The sequence below is a fragment of the Somniosus microcephalus genome, chromosome 2 (genome assembly GCF_052327205.1).
Source record: "Somniosus microcephalus isolate GS21.2 chromosome 2, FLI_Smic_1.0, whole genome shotgun sequence".
Classification (NCBI taxonomy): Eukaryota; Metazoa; Chordata; class Chondrichthyes; order Squaliformes; family Somniosidae; genus Somniosus; species Somniosus microcephalus.
In genome coordinates, this window is record NC_140988.1 from 347,282,325 (window position 1) to 347,303,596 (window position 21,272).

General features: G+C 43.6%; 1 protein-coding gene across 2 annotated transcripts in view; it reads right to left on the reverse strand.

The window, feature by feature from the left end:
* Positions 1–11,681: 11,681 nt before the first annotated feature.
* Positions 11,682–21,272, reverse strand: part of immt (inner membrane protein, mitochondrial (mitofilin)) — a 60,869-nt gene continuing 51,278 nt past the window's right edge. For both annotated transcript variants that reach the window (XM_085975492.1, XM_085975491.1), the window contains 3 exons: positions 17,075–17,206; positions 15,630–15,759; positions 11,682–12,552 (listed from right to left, as the gene is read on the reverse strand). In XM_085975492.1, the coding sequence (XP_085831618.1) occupies positions 11,945–12,552; positions 15,630–15,759; positions 17,075–17,206 (870 nt within the window). In that variant the 3' untranslated portion in view covers positions 11,682–11,944. The remainder of the gene's footprint in view (positions 12,553–15,629; positions 15,760–17,074; positions 17,207–21,272) is intronic.

A 21,272-nucleotide genomic window follows, 5' to 3' on the forward strand; every position in this document is an offset into this window, starting at 1 on the left:
TTTGGAAGATGATAACCAATGTGTGCACTCCCAATGGCCACCTCTTTCAAAACCCTAGGATGTAGGTCATCCGGTCCTTGGGATTTGTTGAATTTTAGTCCCATTAATTTTGCTAGTACTGTTTTTTTACTAATTTCTTTAGGTTCCTCATTCTCGCCACACCCTTGGTTTTCTCGTATTTCTGGGCGGTTTTTTGTGACTTCCTCTCTGAAGACAGAAATTTCTCTGCAATTTCCTCATTCCCCATTATAAATTCTGTCTCTGTGAAGGACCTACATTTACCTTCGCCAGTCTTCCTTTTCACATACCTATAGAAACTTTTACAATCTGTTTCTATATTTTTTTACAAGTTTGTGCTCATATTCTATTTTCCTTTTCTTTATCAATTTCTTGGTCCCCCTTTGCTGATTTCTAAAAAGATCCCAATCCTCAGGCTGACTGCTTTTTCTGGCAACTTTATAAGCTTCCTTCTTTGATTTAATACTAGCTTTAATTTCTTTTGTTAGCCATGGTAGGATCACTTTTCCTTTTGGGTTTTTATGCCCTAGAGGAATATATGTTTGTTGCAAATTATGCATGATTTCCTTGAATGTTAGCCATTGTATGTCCACCTTCATACCTTTTGGTGTAGTCTCCCAATCTACCTGGCCAACTTGTCGCTCATACTCTTGTAGTTTCCTCTGTTTAAATTGAAGACCTTGGTTTCAGATTGGACTACATCACTCTCAAACTTAATGTAAAATTCAATCATATTATGATCACTTGTTCCTAAAGGCCCTTTTACCACAAGATTATTGATTAGCCCTTTCTCATTACACAGTACCAGATCCAGAATAGCCTGTTCCCTGGTTGGTTCCTCCACATACTGATCTAGGAAACCATCTCGCATGCATTCCAAGAATTCGTCCTCCACACCATTAGTGGCAATTTGATTTGCCCGTCAATATGTCGATTAATATCCTCCATGATTACCGTATTGCCCTTGTTACATGCACTTTTAATCTCTTGATTGATACTGTGCCATACATTACCATTACTGTTTGGTGGCCTATACACAACTCCCACCAATGTTTTCCACCCTTTGCTGTTTCTTAGCTCCACCCTTTGCTGTTTCTTAGCTCCACCCAAACTGATTCCAGTTCTACATCACGATCTGCCGAGCCAAGCTTTTGTCTCTACTGTACCGATCTCATCCCTTATTAACAGTGCTACGCAACATCCTTTTCCTTTTTGTCTGTCCTTCCTAAATGTTGAGTACCCTGGAACATTCAGTTCCTGGTTTTGGTTACCCTGCAACCATATCTCTGTAATGGCAATTACACCATACCCATTTACTTCTATTTGTGCCATTAATTCATCCACCTTGTTGCGAATGCTACGTGCATTTAGATAAAGTGCCTTCAACTTTGCCTGTTTAATATTTTTCTGCACTTTGACCCTCTTTACTGTTGGCCTTTGTTTCTGCTCCCTGCTAGTTTTGCTGACTACTTTTCTAACTTGCACTTCCAGCTTAGTTTCTTTCTGTTCTGGGCCCACACTTCAGTTCCCAGCCCCCTGACAAACTAGTTTAAATCCTTCCCAACAGCACTAGCAAACCTCCCTGCGAGGATATTGGTCCCGATTCTGCCAAGGTGTAATACGTCCAGCTTGTAAAGGTCCCACCTTCCCCAGAATCAGTCCCAATGCCTCAGGAATTTAAATTCCTCCCTCCTACACCATCTCTCCAGCCATGCATTTACCTGGTCTATTCTCCTATTTCTGCTCTCGATAGCATGTGGCACTGGGAGTAATCCTGACATTACTACCTTTGAAGTTCTGCTTTTTAATTTATATCCTAGCTCCCTATATTCTGCTTGCAGGACCTCGTCCCTCTTTCTACCTATATCATTAGTACCGATATGGACCACGACCTCTGGCTGTTCACCCCCTTCATTTGATAAATCAGTGGTGCGGCTGCATTTCTGTGCACAGTTCTGACCGCCATAGTACTACAGGAAACTTTCTGATATCCGGCACTCACGGGACCGAGCTGGTGCCGTAACATCAAAAGTTCCGGACATACCAGAGTTAATGTTTAAACATACGGAACTGAGAAGCTCCGTGTGAATCAACAAACCCTGTTGCTTAGCAACAGCTTCAAAACAGTCAGCTGCAAGCGTCTGTAGCTGAAGCTGTTGCTATAGCTACAGACCTTGCAGTGCTTGACTGGGGGGAAAAAAGCAACGAGAACTAAAAAAAACAGAAAACGGCTCCTGATTTTTGCCGTTAGATCGATAAACCAAAGTTTCCTGTAAAAGGATATTGCAACTATAGAAAAGATACAAATTAGAACGACCAGAATGATGAAGGGATTTTGTTTAATTCATTCACAAGATGTGGGCATCACTGGCAAGGCCAGCATTTATTGCCCATCCCTAGCTGCCCTTGAGAAGGTGGTGGTGAGCCACCTTCTTGAACTGCTGCAGTCCGTGTGCTGAAGGTACTCGCACAGTGCTGTTAGGTAGGGAGTTCTGGGATTTTGACCCAGCGATGAAGAAAGGGTGATGTATTGGATTATGAGGAGCGATTATGTAAATTGGTCATGTTCTCACCAGATAAAAGGTTGAGAGGTGGCGATATTGCTGTTATTAGGAGTCTAAAGGGACTAGATATTGTAGACCATGACGAGCTATTTCATCTTGTCCAGAACAGTGGAACCAGAGGATACAGCCTGCACTCGAAGGGGCTAAATTCAAAACAATAGTTCAGTGAGCGAGTGGTCAATCTATGGAACAGACTCCCTAGGGAGACGGTGGAGGCAGTTAGTATTGAATCATTCCCATGCAAATTAGATATAGCATGTTTGGGAGGAAAATATTGTTGGATAATTCCTTTATCCTTTTAACATTCGTAAAGCTTATAATTGTTTCAAAACATTCGACTTAAAACTTCATACGGAATGGTACACATTAGCCTTGTGTCTAAAATCGGGGTGTAGAAAGCTTCGTGGGTATCTCAAGTGTGGCTTATCCAAGCCTGTTCACACTACCTGGTCTTGAAGGCAGTCAAAACATTCCTATTGAGTGAAATATTGTATCTTTTTATGCCAAGTTCTTACTAGATTCAACTCTACTGGGTGTTTTATGACCCTTGGATCATTGAACAGATTGCTGGACAATTATGGGTGGGCCTCATGTCCTGTTTCAAGGTATAGAAACATAGAAGATAGGAGCAGGAGTAGGCCATTTGGCCCTTTGAACGGCGGAGCAGGCTCGATGTGATCATGGCTGATCATCCAAATTCAGTACCCTGTCCCTGCCTTTTCCCCATATCCCTTGATCCCTTCAGCCTCAAGAAACATATCCAACTCTTTCTTGAATATATTTAATGAACTGGCCTCCACCGCCCTCTGTGGCAGAGAATTCCACAGGTTCACCACTCTCTGGGTGAAGAAATTCCTCCTCATTTCAGTCCTAAATGGCTTACCCCTTATCCTTAGACTATGACCCCTGGTTCTGGACTCCCCGGCCATCAGAAACATCCTTCCTGCATCTAGTCTGTCCAGACCTGACAGAATTTTATAGGTTTCGATGAGATCCCCTCTCAATCTTCTAAACTCCAGTGAGTATAAGCCCAATCGACACAATCTCTCCTCATACGTCATTCCTGCCATCCCAGGTATCAGCCTGGTGAATCTTCGCTGCACTCCCTCCATGGCAAGAACGTCCTTCCTCAGGTAAGGTGACCAAAACTGCACACAATACTCAAGGTGCGGTCTCACCAAGGCCCTGTACAACTGTAGCAAGACATCCTTGTTCCTGTACTCAAACCCTCTTGCTACGAAGGCCAACATACCATTTGCCTTCTTAACCGCCTGCTGCACCTGCATGCTTACCTTCAGCGACTGGTGCACAAGGACACCCAGGTCTCTTTGCACTTCCCCTTCTCCCAATCTATTGCCATTCAAATAATAATCTGCCTTCTTGTTTTTGCCACCAAAGTGGATAACCTCACATTTATCCACATTATAGTGCATTTGCCATGTTTCTGCCCAATCACCCAACCTGTCCAAATCGTACTGGAGTTTCCCGACATCCTCCTCGCAGCTTACCCTCCCGCCCAGCTTTGTGTCATCTGCAAATTTGGAGATATTACATCCAATTCCCTCGTCCAGATCATTAATATATATTGTGAACAGCTGGGGTCCTAGGACCGATCCTTGCGGTACCCCACTAGTCACTGCCTGCCACTCGGAAAACGACCCGTTTATTCCGACTCTTTGCTTTCTGTCCGCCAACCAGTTCTCTATCCAAGTCAATACCTTGCCCCCAATCCCATGTGCCTTAATTTTGCACGCTAATCTCTTGTGTGGGACCTTATCGAAAGCCTTCTGAAAGTCCAAATACACCACATTCACTGGTTCTCCCTTATCTATTTTACCAGTTACATCCTCAAAAAATTCCAGTAGATTAGTCAAGCATGATTTACCTTTTGTAAATCCATGTTGACTTTGCCCGATCCTGTCACTGCTTTCCAAGTGCTCTGCTATTACATCTTTTATAATAGACTCTAGCATTTTCCCCACTACCGATGTCAGGCTTACCGGTCTATAATTCCCCGCTTTTTCTCTACCACCTTTTTTGAATAGTGGGGTAACATTAGCTACCCTCCATTATCTTTGCTTTCTATCTTGCCCTTCCAAACCATAGTTTCTGTTGAACAAACAGTTGATGACATGACCCGCTGCAATTGCTATAGTAAAAGAAAACTATTACCTTACTTATACAGCAGTAATTTCATTTTACACTCTGCCCCCGCTGTGATCAAAAGCCTGTTGTTTCAAAAGCTTAAGCCTAACAACCCTTTTAGCTCAATATTAAATAAATAAGCTAGTTGGCATTAATTATTTAATAATCTATATGTGCCTATCCTTACAGAACAATGTCTTCGGGTCTGAAATTCATTCTCTCCAATGTTATCAGCTTCATTGTGATCAAAAGATAGAATTTGTGAGCACACAGTTTAAATCAATTCTGTCTACATTAACTTCTGTATTAGAATAATATAAAAACATATCTATATATCTATATTCTTACATTGGTGACTTTGAACGTAGTCAACAACTCCATTATTGTTGTATCATGCGACTACCAGGATGGTAGAAGATGAACTAGATGGATCTTGATCTTTCGTCGAGCAATTCCTTTGAGTGTCCAGCGAGTCTAAGGGATCCCGTGGGCACTGTTTTTTAAACTGTCTTTGACACTGCACTGGAGTTGCATTCCATGTGGTGTCGCACCATAGTGATGTAAGACTACCTCCGATATAGTCTCACCCCATCTTTAAAGTCAGCTCAGGTCCCAACTCTAGAAACTGCAGTTGCAGGACAAATGCATCCTAAAAATCTGGGCCAAATCCATCATTTGAAAAATATCTCAAAAGTAGACATCTGTAGTAAAAACTGAGCAAGTCAGGCAGCATCTGTGGGGAGAACAAAAGAGTTCACATTTCAGGAAAACCGTTTTAACCCATCCGAAACATTACTACTTTTTTGTTCTCGTGGATGCTGCCTGACCTGGTCTTGCATTTACAGAGTATCTTTCACATCCTCAATGTTGCAACCCACTTTTTTTCATTCACAGGATGTGGGCGACGCTGCAAGGCCAGCATTTATTGCCCATCCCTATTGCCCTTGAGAAGGTGGTGGTGAGCCGCCGCCTTGAACCGCTGCCATCCATGTAATGAAGGTATTCCCGCAGTGCTGTTAGGTAGGGAATCCTGGCTGGTGTCGAGCTTCTTGAGTGTTGTTGGAGCTGCACTCATTCAGGCAAGTGAAGAGTGTTCCATCACACTCCTGATTTGTGCCTTTTAGGTGGTGGAAAGGTTTTGGGGAATCAGGAGGTGCGTTGCTCACCACAAAATACCCAGCCTCTGACCTGCTGTTGTAGCCACAGTATTTATGTGACTGGTCCAGTTAAGTTTCTGGTCAATGGTGACCTCCAAGATGTTGATGGTGGGGGATTCGGCGATAGTAATGCCGTTGAATGTCAAGGGGTGGTGATTAGACTCTCTTATTGGAGATAGTCATTGCCTGGCACTTGTGTGGCGCGAATGTTACTTGTCACTTATCAGCCCAAGCCTGAATGTTATCCAGGCCTTGCTGCATGTGGGCACGGACTGCTTCGTTATCTGAGGAGTTGCAAATGGAACTGAACACTGTGCAGTCATCAGCGAACATCCCCACTTCTGACCTTAGGGAAGGTCGATGATGAAGCAGCTGAAGATGGTTGGGCCTCAGACACTGCCCTGAGGAACTCCTGCAGAGATGTCCTGGGCCAGAGATGATTGGCCACCAACAACCACAACCATCTTCCTTTTAGAATTACACAGAATATACAGCATAAAAACAGGCCAGTCAGCCAAACTAGTCTGTGCTGGTGTTTATACTCCAGACGAGTCTCTTCATATTCCATCTCTCTTATCTCTCAGCCATTCAGCATATCTTTCTGTTCCCTTTTCTCTCCTGTACTCGTCTAGTTTCCTTTTGAAAGCATCTAAGTTATTTGCCACTTCCTGTGGTAGCAAGTTCCACATTCTAACCACTAAAGAAAATTCTCATTTCCTTATTGGATCTATTATTAACTATCTTGTATAAGGAAGGAAAAGATCATTTAATAGAGCCTCTGCAACTGCATATCTCTAAATAGCAATCATATTTAGCTTCAATTATAGCAAAACTTCAGATCAGCTCAGGACCGCTTTAATCAGGTTGCCCCAAGTCGGAAGCGTATTTGAAAGGTTGAGCACGCAGTCACTACAGCCAGCTTTAGTGAGATAGATTAATTTCCCCACCACTGCTCAGATAGCACCACACCACCCCCCACCCCGACACTGGCAGCAGTTAGGGAGTTACGACCCTCTGAGAGAAGAAATTCCTCCTCATCTCAGTTCTAAAAGGGCGACCCTTTATTCTGAAACTATGCGCCCGAGTTCTAGATTTCCCCACGAGGGGAAACATCCTCTCTGCATCTACCTTGTCGAGCCCCTCAGTATCTTATGTTTCAATAAGATCACCTCTCATTCTTCTAAATTCCAATGAGTATAGGCCCAGCCTGCTCAACCTTTCCTCATAAGTCAACCCCCTCATCTCTGGAATTAACCTAGTGAATCGTCTCTGAACTGCCTCCAATGCAAGTATATCCTTCCTTAAATAAGGAGACCAAAACTGTACGCAGTACTCAAGGTGTGGTCTCACCAATACCCTGTACTGTTGTAACAGGACTGCCCTGCTTTTATACTCCAGCCCCTTTGCCTTTTTGAGTACTTGCTGTACCTGCACGCTAACTTTGTGTTTCATGCACAAGGGCCCCCAGGTCCCTCTGAACTGTAGCATTTTGTAATCTCTCTCCATTTAAATAATAATTTGCTTTTTTATTTTTCCTGCCAAAGTGGATAATCTTGCACTTTCCCACATTATACTCCATCTACCAAACGTTTGCCCATTCACTTAGCCTGTCGATATCCCTTTGCAGATTCTTTGAGTTCTCTGCACAACTTGCTTTCCCACCCATCTTTGTATCATCCGCAAACTTGGCTACATTACACTCAGTCCCTTCATCCAAGTCATTAATATAGATTGTAAATAGTTGAAGCCCCAGTCCCGATCCCTGTGGCACCCCACTAGTTACCGTTTGCCAACCGGAAAATGACCCATTTACCCCGACTCTCTGCTTTCTGTTAGTTAGCCAATTCTCTATCCATGCTAATATATTATCCCCAACTCCGTGAGCTCTTATCTTATGCAGTAACCTTTTATGTGGCACCTTATCGAATGCCTTCTGGAAATCCAAATACACCACATCCATTGGCTCACCCTTATCCACCCTGCTCGTTACCTCCTCAAAGAATTCCAGCAAATTTGTTAAACATCATTTCCCTTTCATAAAACCATGCTGACTCTGCTTGACTGCATTATGATTTTCCAAATGCCCTGCTACCGCTTCCTTAGTGAAGGACTCCAGCATTTTCCCAACGACAGATGTTAGGCTAACTGGTCTGTAGATTCCTGCTTTCTGTCTCCCTCCTTTCTTAAATAAGGGTGTTACATTTGCAGTTTTCCAATCCTCTGGGACCTCTCCAGAGTCCAGGGAATTTTGGTATATTACAGCCAATGCATCCGCTATCTCTGCAACCACTTCTTTTAAGACCCTGGGATGCAGGCCATCTGGTCCAGGGGACTTGTCTTTTAGTCCCATTATTTTACCAAGTACTTTTTCCTTAGTGATAGTGATTGTCTTTAGTTTCCCCCTCCCTGTGACCCCTTGATTATCCATTATTGGGATGCTGTGTCTTCTACCGTGAAGACAAGATACAAAATATTTGTTCAAGAGTCTCTGCCATTTCCCCGTTCTCATCCTCTAAGGGACCAACGTTTACTTTAGCTACTCTTTTTATATACCTGTAGAAGCTCTTACTGTTTTAATATTTCTTGCCAGTTTCCTCTCATTAATTAATCTTCTCTATTATTTTTGTCGTCATCATTTGCTGGTTTTTAAAAATTTCCCAATCCTCTGCCCTCCCACCAATCTTGGCAACATTGTATGCCTTTGTTTTCAATTTGATACCACCCTTTAAATTGTGGTTTAGGATTGGTGGTTCAGTTTCAGCTCAGAGGTGTAGAAAGCTCTTGAGTAACATGAATTTACCACCAGTGACTATCTTTCCAAGAATTTACCAGAAGGAAATGGGTAAACAGTCAGTCATCATTGTTCTATTTATTTTAATTACGGATTGTGCTGTATCTTGTTTCTGGGAATTATTTTAATTGCAAATAAATTTGATCAGTAATTTAGCCTTTACAAAGCAGTACAGAGTTGATAATTTTCTACATTCTACAGGAAACTTTTTTAACCGGCACCGACGAGACCGGCGTGGTGCCGGTTTATCAGAAAGTCCGGATTACAGAGAGGTATAGTAAAAGGTACGAGAGCCCCGTACACGGCCACAGATCCAGGCGTCCCTGTTGCATGGCAACAGGTGCAGGAACCCCGGCCACAGACCAAGCGTCCCTGTTGCAGAGCAACAGGTGCAGGAACCCCGGCCACAGATCCAGGCGTCCCTGTTGCATGGCAACAGGTGCAGGAACCACGGCCACAGACCAAGCGTCCCTGTTGCAGAGCAACAGGTGCAGGAACCCCGGCCACAGATCCAGGCGTCCCTGTTGCATGGCAACAGGTGCAGGAACCACGGCCACAGACCAAGCGTCCCTGTTGCAGAGCAACAGGTGCAGGAACCCCGGTTACACGGCCACAGATCCAGGAACGGCCACTAATATGAAGTAAAACTTACCTGAACCTACTCCTGAATTTTGCCGGTTAACAGAGGTTTACGGTTATTTAGGTGCCGGTAAATCGAGAGTTTCCTGTACTTGGATGGGGATTGGTTTTGGTTCATAGGCATGGTGCACTTATAGAAACTTAAGCTGTGTACACAAGAAAAACAGCCAGAACTAGAACACCACTTCCATACACTTTTTAACAATGACCATAAGCAGCAAAAATGTTATCAATTTGTTGGGATCTTCAAGATATCGGTCACCATTGACTGAACATGTATAACCGTTGATGCCCCAACCAACAACTATTTGCTCTTGTTTAGTGCCTTTAACATAAAAAATGTCCCATGGTGCTTAAACAGTCCTATGCCATACTTAAATAGGAAGGTGGTTATTTTGTTAAACCCTCAAATAAAAAAAGCTTGGACATTCCTCTTTGAAAGAACCTGCCTTTCATGACCCCAGGGCATCCCAGTGTTTTGGTATCCTGGTTGCAGATAGTAACCTTTAAAAGATGACAAAAGTATGATTTTCATTACACTGGGACACTGGCCACCAAACATCTTATTTTAGCTGGTTGAGATGTGAGCGGATTTCTCCACAACTCCTGTCAACTTTGCTGGTCGATTCACCAGCAACAGACACTTGAGCATGTTGAATTACATTTGTTTCCTTCTGTCTTCACAGCCCACTAAGACTGGAAAAGCTCCCTGTTACTTTAGTGCTTGATGTCACAATGGTCTTGAAAAATTAATACATTAAATATAACCTTAAGTATCCTGTGACACTAAATGAGGGAAGGGGGAAACGATTCAGACTATTAGCTTTGTTTATTAGTGCTCTGTATTGGTTGGACATATTAAGCATCGATTCCACTATTACCCTAAGGAAATATCAGACTGTCCTGAAGCCTACTAATTTTATACTTCTATTGATTTCTCTTTATATATTATAGTAATGTTAAGAATTTAATGCAAGAATTAGGAACAGTAGTAGACCAGAAGGCCCCTTGAGCCTACTCCGCCATTCAATAAGATCATGGCTGATCTTCGACCTCAACTCCACTTTCCCGCCCGATCCCCATATCCCTTGATTCTCTTAAGAGTCCAAAAATCTCAGCCTTGAATATATTCAACAATTCAGCATCCACAGCCCTTTGGGGTAGAGAATTCCAAAGATTCACAACCCTCAGTGAAGAAATTCTTCCTTACCGCACACTTAAATGGCCGACCCCATATCCTGAGACGATGCCCCCTAGTTCTAGACTCTCCAGCCAGGGGAAACAACCTCTGTCAATCCCCCTCAGGATCTTATATGTTTCAATGAGATCACCTTTCATTCTTCTAAACTCCAGAGAGTATAGGCCCAATCCACTCAGTCTCTCCTCATAGGACAGCCCTCTCTTTAACCTTTAGCCTTTGCCTGTTAAGCAATGAAGTACAAGTCAATTGAAAGTACCACTGTACTATTGGGCCAGTTTCAGGATGAAGCATTAAGAGAATCATTTGATAATAGTGTGGGAAAAGTTAGATCTGCAAAGGAAAACATCTGGACATACATCATCCTTTTTAATTGGGGTGTCTGTAGTGACCATTAAGACAGACTTGTAATTAAAAGTTTCACTTGGTATAATAGCAATTATATGGAACAGGAGTGAAACTATCGATAACAAAGTAAGGGATTTATACCTGTTAGCTCAACAGGAGCTTGTTATGCAAGGAAAACTAAAGGATCGGTCAATTAAATTCTCCTTATATGGAGTTGTATTTTAACTTTTATATAATTATGTAATGTTGAATGGTGTGGATTGTCACACAGGGTGAAAAAGAAATGTATAAAACCTGGCAGTTTGTAATGAATATTTGGATTCATAAATTCCGAAGATACTAAGCTCAGAACTGTAACAGGATTGAATCCCCAACCATCATTAGGTGTGGTTGTAAGTACTACCATTTAAGTGCTTGTTTAGGTACTATTGTATGCACTGGACTTCAATGTTCAAGAGCCTTATTGAAAACCTTATGCTAACAATTCCTAGATCTTTTTCAGTTTCACCCTTAGCTGCTTCTTTGAGGATGTTGAGATGATCAATGTCTTTACTTGGCCTCAACGCATCTGTACAGAGCCAGTCATTCAACAGACTGGAGTCACTACAAATCGAGGGGTAACCAAACAAGTTATTCTAACTTCTCTCCACGGATGTTGCCTGGCCTGCTGAGTTTTTCCAGCGTTTTCTGAAGTTATTCTAACCTTAGTTGATCATCTACAGAGCTAGTTAAGAACTCATCTGCTGATTCACCATCACTTGTACTAGTAACTGGTCGTACTCTAATTTTATGTTCTTTAATACATCAATATCAATTTTCCATTCATTGTTTAATTTGGTTTTATTGATATGCATCTGAAGGGAAAAATCAACATACAGTGAGTTGAAATGATTATTTGGTTCAATTACAAAGTCCAATCCATAAAACTATTATACCAAATTACAGACACACATTCCCAACATTTTACCATCTACTGGAATTACACTGGAACAGTCAGTGAAGTCAGTAACAGAGCGCTTACAGAATAGTGCTTATGGGGTTGGACTCCATTTTTCTGCCGTGATAAGGACTGTGTTCTGTTGAATTATTTCACTTGTGTGGTACCCAAACCGACTGCATTGGCATAAGCTGAAAGGATTTCTACTATTTGCTTTGTTTCTAGGGTCAGACGAGCTTCTGTCAGCCAGTCTTGTGCCACCCTTCTTGGTTCTCCACGAAGTTGGTTGACAAATTTAGCTGCAAGCTCTAGGTCGCCATGTTCAATGCAGAATGAAGCATACGATAACAGTTTAAATGTGTCCAGGTCTTCAGGGTTAAGTTCCGCAGGGGGCTTTGCTACTTGGGGCTCCATTAATAGGAAGGACTGCAGGTAGGAGAGGAAGTATTGATAGAGGCTATTTCTCGTCTCATCTATCATGGCCACACGCCGTGCTATTTTCCGTACTGTGTAGAACCGATGACGTAATGCCTCTTCACTGTACACTCCACGGGAGAGACACTCTTGAGGAAGAGCTCCAGCTAAGGCCTGTGTGAACTGATCATCTCCGCAGCTATTTGTAATAGCTTCTAGGGCATTCTGTAGTGGTTCGGTTGGGCTATCACCAGAGGCTGTTTTTAGTGTGTATTGCAGAGCTTCGATGGAGAGCCAGAGCTGATGTGCCTTTCTAGCCTCCTCTTCAGCAATGGCATGACCTGAAACGAGACAGCATTATACAATTTACTAAAAGTGGTTAAAGAAAGCACTAAACTTTCAGTTATATATATATATATACACACATGTGGAACAATGAGCAACAATGATACAGCTTGATTCATCCTACTTTCTACGGTTGAGGAAATGTGTTGCCTCTACTATGATAGAATAGATTGTCGGAACAGGCTCGCAGGGCTGAATTGCCTACTCCTGTTCCTATGTACTCAGCACCTTTCCCCAGCCAGCCTTTAAGTAGTTTCGAAAGCCACTGTCTATCTGTATCAAAGCAGATGTGTATGTTATCATCCCACTGTTCTTTTTGCTTTTCTCATAACACTCAAGACATGTGGGGGAGATTCGAAGCTAGTGATTGGGATGGGGATCTGCTATCAGTACATGGGCAGCAGGGTTGTCTGTACCCCAGGTGTCACCTGCCTTTTCCCTCAGTCATACTCCCGGACCACTGGAGCCTTCTCCCGCCCTCTGCTGTAACCATTTACACATCCTCGGATACAACTTTTATTTCTCTAATTATTGCCTCCTTTTGCTACACCACTAGCGCTTTTGTCACTTAATCATCTCCTGACCTCCACCTAATCACACACCATTTTGTTTCCTTCTTCCCACCTCCTTTTCCTTAGATCTGTTCCTCCTTACAAACTGTTAATCTGTAACAGTTCTGATGAAAGGTCCTCCACCTGAAATGTTAACCCTACCTTCTCTCCACAGATGCTGCCTGACCTGCTGAGTGTTTCCAGCATTTTCTGTTTTTATTTCAGATTTCCAGCATCTGCAGTATTTTGATCGTTAACAAATTACATACTTGTGAGAGGACATATTATCAGACAATGTAATTGTCCAGTATAGGGCCCTATCGTAGGAATATAGGAACAGGAGTAGGCCATTAAACCCCATGAGCCTGTTCTGCCATTCAATTAGATCATCTGTACCTCGACTCCATTTACCCACCTTTGAACCCGATCCCTTGATATCCTTACCTAACAATCTATCAAACTCAGTCTTAAATTTCAAGAGACCCAGAATCCACAGCCTCGTTTGGGGGGGGGGGGGGGGGGGGAGATTTCCACTACACTTTATGTGAAAAAGTACTTTGTGAATTCACTCCTAAAAGGCCCATTTCCAATTTTAAGATTATACCCCCCTTGTTCTGGATTCCCCCACCAGAGGAAATAATTTCTCTGTTATCATTTTAAAGAGCCTAATTAGATCATCGATCAACCTTCTAAACTCAAGGGACTACAAACCAAGTTTATGCAACCTGTCCTCATAATTTCCACCTTTAAGGCCCTGGTACCTTTCTGGTGAATCTGTGCTGTACCCCCTCCAAGGCCAATATATCTTACCTGATGTGTGGTGCCTAAAATTGAAGGCAGTGCTCCAGATGTGGTCTGACCAAGGCACGGCACAACCGATTTGTAACTTCTTCACTTTTAAATTCCAATCCGCTTGAGATAAAGGCTTGCAATCCAATAACTCTCTTGATTACTTTTTGTACCTGTGCACTGGCTTTTAGTGATGTGTGTATCCGGACACCTAAATTGCTTTGTTCCTCCATAGCCCCTCGTCTCTCACCATTAAGATTTTTATTCCAATTTATCTTTCTGGGATCCAAAGGGGATGACTTCTCCACATTGAACTTCACCTGCCATAGTTTTGCCCACTCGCATATTCTGTCTACGTTCCTCTATCACATCAGCAAGTGTGATTCTATCATATTTTTATTACACTTCAAGGCTAACACTAGGACAAAATCTCTTATCTGATTTGTTCTTCTGTCCAGTTCTCACATTTGTGTTTAAAAAAAATCTGTTCTCAGAATGTGGGCGATACTGGCGAGGCTATATTTACTGCCCATGCCTGGTTGTCCAGAGAAGGTGGTGGTGGGCCTTTGCCTTGAACTGCTATTCTTTTGTGATGATGATGCTTCCATGATGGTGTTAGGTATGTAATTCCAGGATTTGGACCAAGCAACAATGAAGGAATGAGGATACAGGAAACTCTCGATTTACTGGCACCTAAATAACCAGAAATCTCGGTTAACCGGCAAAATTCAGGAGTAGGTTCAGGTAAGTTTTATTACTTGCCTTCCTCGATCTGTTGCTGTGCAAGGGTGTGGCTGCAGCTGTTGCTAAGCTACAGAGACGCTTGGAACTTGTGGCCATTGTTCTGCACCTGTTGCTAAGCAACAGGGTTTGTTGCTTTATACGGAGCTCTCAGCTCTCCGTATCTTTTACTATAGCTCTCGGTTATCCGGAATTTTTGATGAACCGGCACCACGTCGGTGCCGGATAAAAAAGAGTTTCCTGTATATGTTTAAGTCAGGATGGCATGCAACTTGGAGGCGATGGTGTTCCCAGAACATTGCTGCTCTTGTCCTTCTCAGGTGATTAAGACCGCACGGGAGGGAGGTGCTGCTGAAATAACCTTGGTGAGCTGCTGCAGTAAACCATGCAGAGAGGACATACTGCAGCCACTGGTAATGGAGGGGTGGATTTTAAGTCCAGTGGCAGAGGCATCACTCAAGCACGCTACTCTGTTCTGGGTGGTGAGTGGCTTCTTGGGTGTTGTGGTTGTACCCATCTAGGCAAGTGGTGACTATTCTAATCACACTCCTAACTTGAGCCTTGTAGATGGTGGAGAAGCTCAGCAGGTGAGCCACTCGTCACAGAGTACCCAAGCTCTGGCCTGCTCTTGTAGCCAAAGCGTTGACATGACTGGTCCTGTTAAGCTTCTGGTCAATGCTTGTTCCACTCTTGCTACCTTTTTCAACAGCATTATATAAAAATGCAACATGCACCATCCAGTGGACAATAATGGCATTACACCAGAGACCAATGTAATTATTCCAGCAGTGTTGACAGATATCAGTATGAGGTGGAGGTGGGGATTAAGTTTTAAAAATAAATAATCTGGGAATAATTAATTTGGTGACTCTTCACCCACATTCTGTCAGAAAATCTTCCAGTAATAAGAATATTTGCTGTAATTACTCTATTTCTGAATGCATCCTACCAAAGGTTTGCAAAACTATTTGCAATGACAAGTAATCACTCACTCTCCATCGCCTGTTCAATACCCTTCAACCTGGAATAAGCTGCATTCATGTCCAAGGTAAAGTTGTCCAGTTGTTCCTGAGATAAGCGCCTGTACTGAATCTCATATTCAGATAGCTTTTGTTGCAAATCCTGCAAATTAAAAAAATACAACTAATCAAGTGGTATAAAACTTTTTTTTTTTTTTTTTTTTAAGTACCAAACTGCACCTAACTCAGCACTAGTTGGCCTTAAACAGACACTTTCACTCAAGATTACATAATTGACTTGTGTGGAAATGGAAAGATCAGCAATGTCCTTCTCAGAGTGGAGTATAATTGCATTTTTTAGACATGCGTGAGTCCCTGATGCAGACACTGATTGTGAAAGGTGGGGAACACTCACTCACACATTTCATACTCAAAATTACACTTTTGAAGTGTTTAAACAAAAATGAGCAATGTTCCATTCTCAGTCTGTGCTGAGTTAGCTTAAGTCAGTAGTTGGTATACTACAACTGGCTTCCATGCTCGGATGAAGAAGTAGGAAAAATAAAACCACTGATTGCTGGCCAGTAAACCCCAACTGGAAATGAATGTTACTGAATGTTGGGCGAGGACAGGCCCCGCCTGAGCCGTGATGCCCTTCAGTGTCAACTAATCGGCTAGCACTCTGTCCAGGGTCACAACTTAAAAATGGCCATTTGGGCAAGGTACCAAAGGGCTGCCAATGCTTCTGGAATCATACTGCACCAAACACTGGGAGAAGTGTGGACAAAATGTGAAGAACAAAAGATTAGAAGCATACAAAAGGTGAGTAGAACTCTAGGTACTAATCAAACAATGGAGATAGAATACTACGTACAGTATAATCTAGTTTACTCCCTTTCATGTATGGAGTTTTAGGTCTGACCCTTGTGGCACAGCACACTGTACGAACCAATACAGTGCATCACAGCACCAGATATGGATCGAATTCCATAATACTCGCACCAAATTCATGAGCTCAGCAGTGACATGTGAAAGTAAAGTTCAAGAATGATCCAACCTGCAGATATCTAGTGGCCAGCTCAATAGACACTGGCAGAGACTTGTGAGGTCATGTGATTGTCCCCCTCCAAAGAACTATTTTTTTTTCAACAGTAGGCCAAGTGCAAGAGTATTAAAAACAAAATAAAACCTGCAATGTTAAGCTCTGAATCTTTAACCGCTGGGTTTCCTCTTGCAGCACACTGTGTAACGTGCTTGTCTAAAGTTCCTTTTAATGCTACTTTAATACAGTTGTTAACCAGTTAAAAATAAAATACTGCACAAAGGAATCTGTTAACCTTTATACTTTGAGGAAATTAAATCCCTGCATTGCAATATGGGAGCTGTTAGACATCATTTGAAGAGCAAGCTATGACTGCCTTTGAAGGTCTAAATATTTTTTTTGCCACACATGGCTTAATATTCAGTATTCAGTTTACCTCCTGATATTTTCCTTTGATTTCCTGTTCCTGAACCTTTAGCACCTCCCTCAGATGATCAGTGTGAGCAGCAGCTTGCCGGCGTAGCTGGGTTCGCATCTCAGCCTCCATCACTTCTCGTACTTCTTCTGCCTGAATTTAAAAAATATATATACTCAATTGATTTCACTTCGACTTTACTTTGCCCTCTTTCCTCTGATGCCTTTCCATCACTTCCATCATCTTGGAAATTGAGTATAACGCGACTGACACCAACATTGCTTAACAAAAAGTGCAGTTGCAGCAGGGCAGGAAGGCCAGGTTAGTATTCATTTCATTTAAAGGCAAATTCATTGATTTTGGTCTCTGCTACTCTTTACTAGACCAATCCAAATGAACCCCTTGCCTTGTTTTCTCCAGATCCCCTCTGCTTCAAATATTTACTGTTATCTACTCTAATCTTATTTCTCTATACTAATCCCGAGTCTATACTCACTCACTGGGAACGGTAGCATACTGTTTGTGTTACTGGACTAGTAGTCCAGGCCTGGACTAATGATCCAGAAATACTTTAAATCCCACCATGGCAGCTGGGGAATTTAAATTCACGTAATTAAATAAATCTGGAATAAAAAGCTAGTGTCAGTAACGGTGACCATGAAGCTATCGGATTGTCGTAAAAACCCATCTGATTCACTAATGTCCTTAAAAGGGAAGGAAATCTGCTGTCCTTCCCTGGTCTGGCCTATATGTGACTCCAGACCCACAGCAATGTGGTTGACTCTGAACTGCCCTCTGAAATGGCCTAACAAGGCACTCAGTTGTAACAAACTGCTACAAAAAGCAGTAAGAATATAACATTGACTTCGGCACTGACTTCAGACACGACAACGGCACACCCAGCCCAGTCAACCCTGCAAAGTCCTGCTCACTAACATCTGGGGACCTGTGCCAAAATTGGGAGAGCTGTCCCACAGACTAGTCAAGCAACAGCCTGACAGTCATACTCACAAAATCATACCTTTCAGCCAATGTCCCAGATTCCTCCATCACCATCCCTGGGTATGGCCTGTCCCGCCGGCAGGACAGACCCACCAGGGGTGGCGCCACAGTGGTACAGGTCAGGAGGGAGTGGCACTGGGAGTCCTCAACATTGACTCCAGACCCCATGGTGAAGCTTGGGCAAGGAAACCTCCTGCTGATTACCACCTACTGCCCTCCCTCAGCTGATGAATCAGGAGTCCTCCATGTTAAACACCACTTGGAAGAAGCACTTGAGAGTAGCAAGGGCACAGAATGTACTCTGGGTGGGGGGTGGGGGGGACTTCAATGTCCATCACCAAGAGTGGCTCGGTAGCACCACTACTGACCGAGCTGGCTGAGTCCTGAAGGGCATAGCTGCCAGTCTGGGCCTGTGACAGATGGAGAGAGAGCCAACACGAGGGAAAAAGCTACTTGACCTCGTCCTCACCAATCTACTTGTTGCAGATGCATCTGTCCATGACATCAATGACCACCGCACAGTCCTTGTGGAGACAAAGTCCCGTCTTCACACTGAGGACACCCTCCATCATACTGTGTGGCACTACCACCGTGCTAATCCGAATAGATTCAGAACAGATCTTGCAGCTCAAACTGGGCATCCATGAGGTCCTGTGGGCCATCAGCAGCAGCAGAATTGTATTACACCACAATCTGCAACCTCATGGCCCGGCATAACCCTCACTCTACCATTACCACCAAGCCAGGGGACCAACCCTGGTTCAATGAGGAGTGCAGAAGAGCATGTCAGGAGCAGCACCAGGCATACCTAAAAATTAGATACCAACCTGAGGAAGCTGCAACACAGGACTACATGCATGCTAAACAGCAGAAGCAGCATGCTATAGACAGAGCGAAGTGATCCCACAATCAGCAGATCAGATCAAAGCTCTGCAGTCCTGCCACATCCAGTCGTGAATGGTGGTGGACCATTAAACAACTGACAGGAGGAGGCTCCATGAACATTCCCATTCTCAATGAAGGCGGAGCCCAGCATGCGAGTGCAAAAGACAAGGCTGCAGCATTTGCAACCATCTTCAGCCAGAAGTGCCGAGTGGATGATCCATATCAGCCTACTCCTGAGGTCCCCACCATCACAGAAGCCATCTTCAGCCAATTCGATTCACTCCACATGATATCAAGAAGCGGCTGAGCACACTGGATACAGCAAAAGCTCCGATAACATCCCAGCTGTCATGCTGAAGACTTGTGCTCTAGAACTAGCCGCGCCTCTAGCTATGCTGTTCCAGTACAGCTACAACACTGGCATCTACCGGACAATTAGGAAATCTGCCCAGATATGTCCTGTCCACAAAAGCAGGACAAATCCAATCCGGCCAATTACCATCCCATCAGTTTACACTCAATCATCAGCAAAGTGATGGAAGGTGTCGTTGACAGTGCTATCAAGCGGCACTTACTCACCAATAACCTGCTCACTGTTGCTCAGTGTGGGTTCCGTCAGGACCACTCGGCTCCAGACCTCATTACAGCCTTGGTCCAAACATGGACAAAAGAGCTGAATTCCAGAGGTGACGTGAGAGTGACTGCCCTTGACATCAAGGCAGCATTTGGCTGAGTGTGGCATCAAGGAGCCCTAGTAAAACAAGTCAATGGGAATTAGGGGGAAAACTCTCCACTGGCTGGAGTCCTACCTAGCACAAAGGAATAAGGTTGTCGTTGTTACAGGTCAATCATCTTAGCCCCAGAACATCACTGCAGGAGTTACTCAGGGCAATGTCCTAGGCCCAACCATCTTCAGCTGCTTCATCAATGACCTTCCTTCCATCATAAGGTCAGAAGTAGGGATGTTCACTGATGATTGCACAGTGTTCAGTTCCATTCGCAACTCTTCAGATAATGAAGCAAGACCTGGACAACATTCAGGCTTTGGCCGAGAAGTGGCAAATAACATTTGTGCCACACAAGTGCCAAGCAATGACTATCTCCAACAAGCAAGAGTCTAACCACCGCTCTGTGACATTCAACAGCATTACCATCGCCGAATCCCCCACCATCAACATCCTGGGGGAATCACCATTGACCAGAAAGTTAACTGGAGCAGCCACATAAATACTGTGGCCACAAGAGCAGGTCAGAGGCCGGGTATTCTGCGGCAAGTGTCTCACCTCCTGACTCCCCAAAGCCTTTCCACCATCTACAAGGCACAAGTCAGGAGTGCGATGGAATACTCTCCACTTGTTGGAGCTGCACTCATCCAGGCAACACACAAGCTCGACACCATCCAGGACAAAGCAGCCCACTTGATTGGCACCCCATCCACCACCTTAAACATTCACTCCCTCCACCACCGGTGCACCATGGCTGCAGTGTGTACCATCTACAAGATGCACTGCAGCAACTCGCCAAGGCTTCTTCGGCAGCACTTCCCAAACCCGCAACCTCTTCCACCTGGGACAAGGGCAGCAGGCGCATGGGAACACCACCATCTCCAAGTTAAACACAATCCTGACTTGGAAATATATCACCGTTCCTTCATCATCGCTGGGTCAAAATCCTGGAACTCCCTCCCTAACAGCACTGTGGGAGTACCTTCACCACACAGACTGCAGCGGTTCAAGGCGGCGGCTCACCACCACCTTCTCAAGGGCAGTTAAGAATGGCAAAAATGCCAGCATTTATTGCCCAATCAGTAAAACTAGTCATTCGTTATTCCACCTCTCAGTTTATGGTGTTTGAGAATATTTAGCAAATATAAATTATTCCAATGTTTTTATAATACATCAAAAATTTCTGCTCTCCCTTTGCACCCAATTATCTCCCCTTTCAGCCTCTCATTCACCCTACCTATCATCTTTCTACATTGAATAAATACTTCACCATGCGGAGGGTAGCGTGATCAGGGTGGGTGCTGAAACATTGCTTTAATCCTCAAAGCACAAAGACCAAAATTCTTTTTAAACATTAGATACAGAACTATATTTTGCGGACAGATAGCCAAGGATAAAGACACCATGGGGTCTTATCCTGGAGCATTCTAGTAAGTGTCAATGTTACTTTGCATCAGCTGACATTATACGGTGTGGACAACATCAAATCTTTTTTCCTCCCTCTCCAAAATGGAGCATTCCATGGTTGTGAAACACTCCATCAATGGTCCCAGAACTGGCAAAACTTAGACCATAAAGGGACATGAAGCATCAGTAGAATCTGGGGT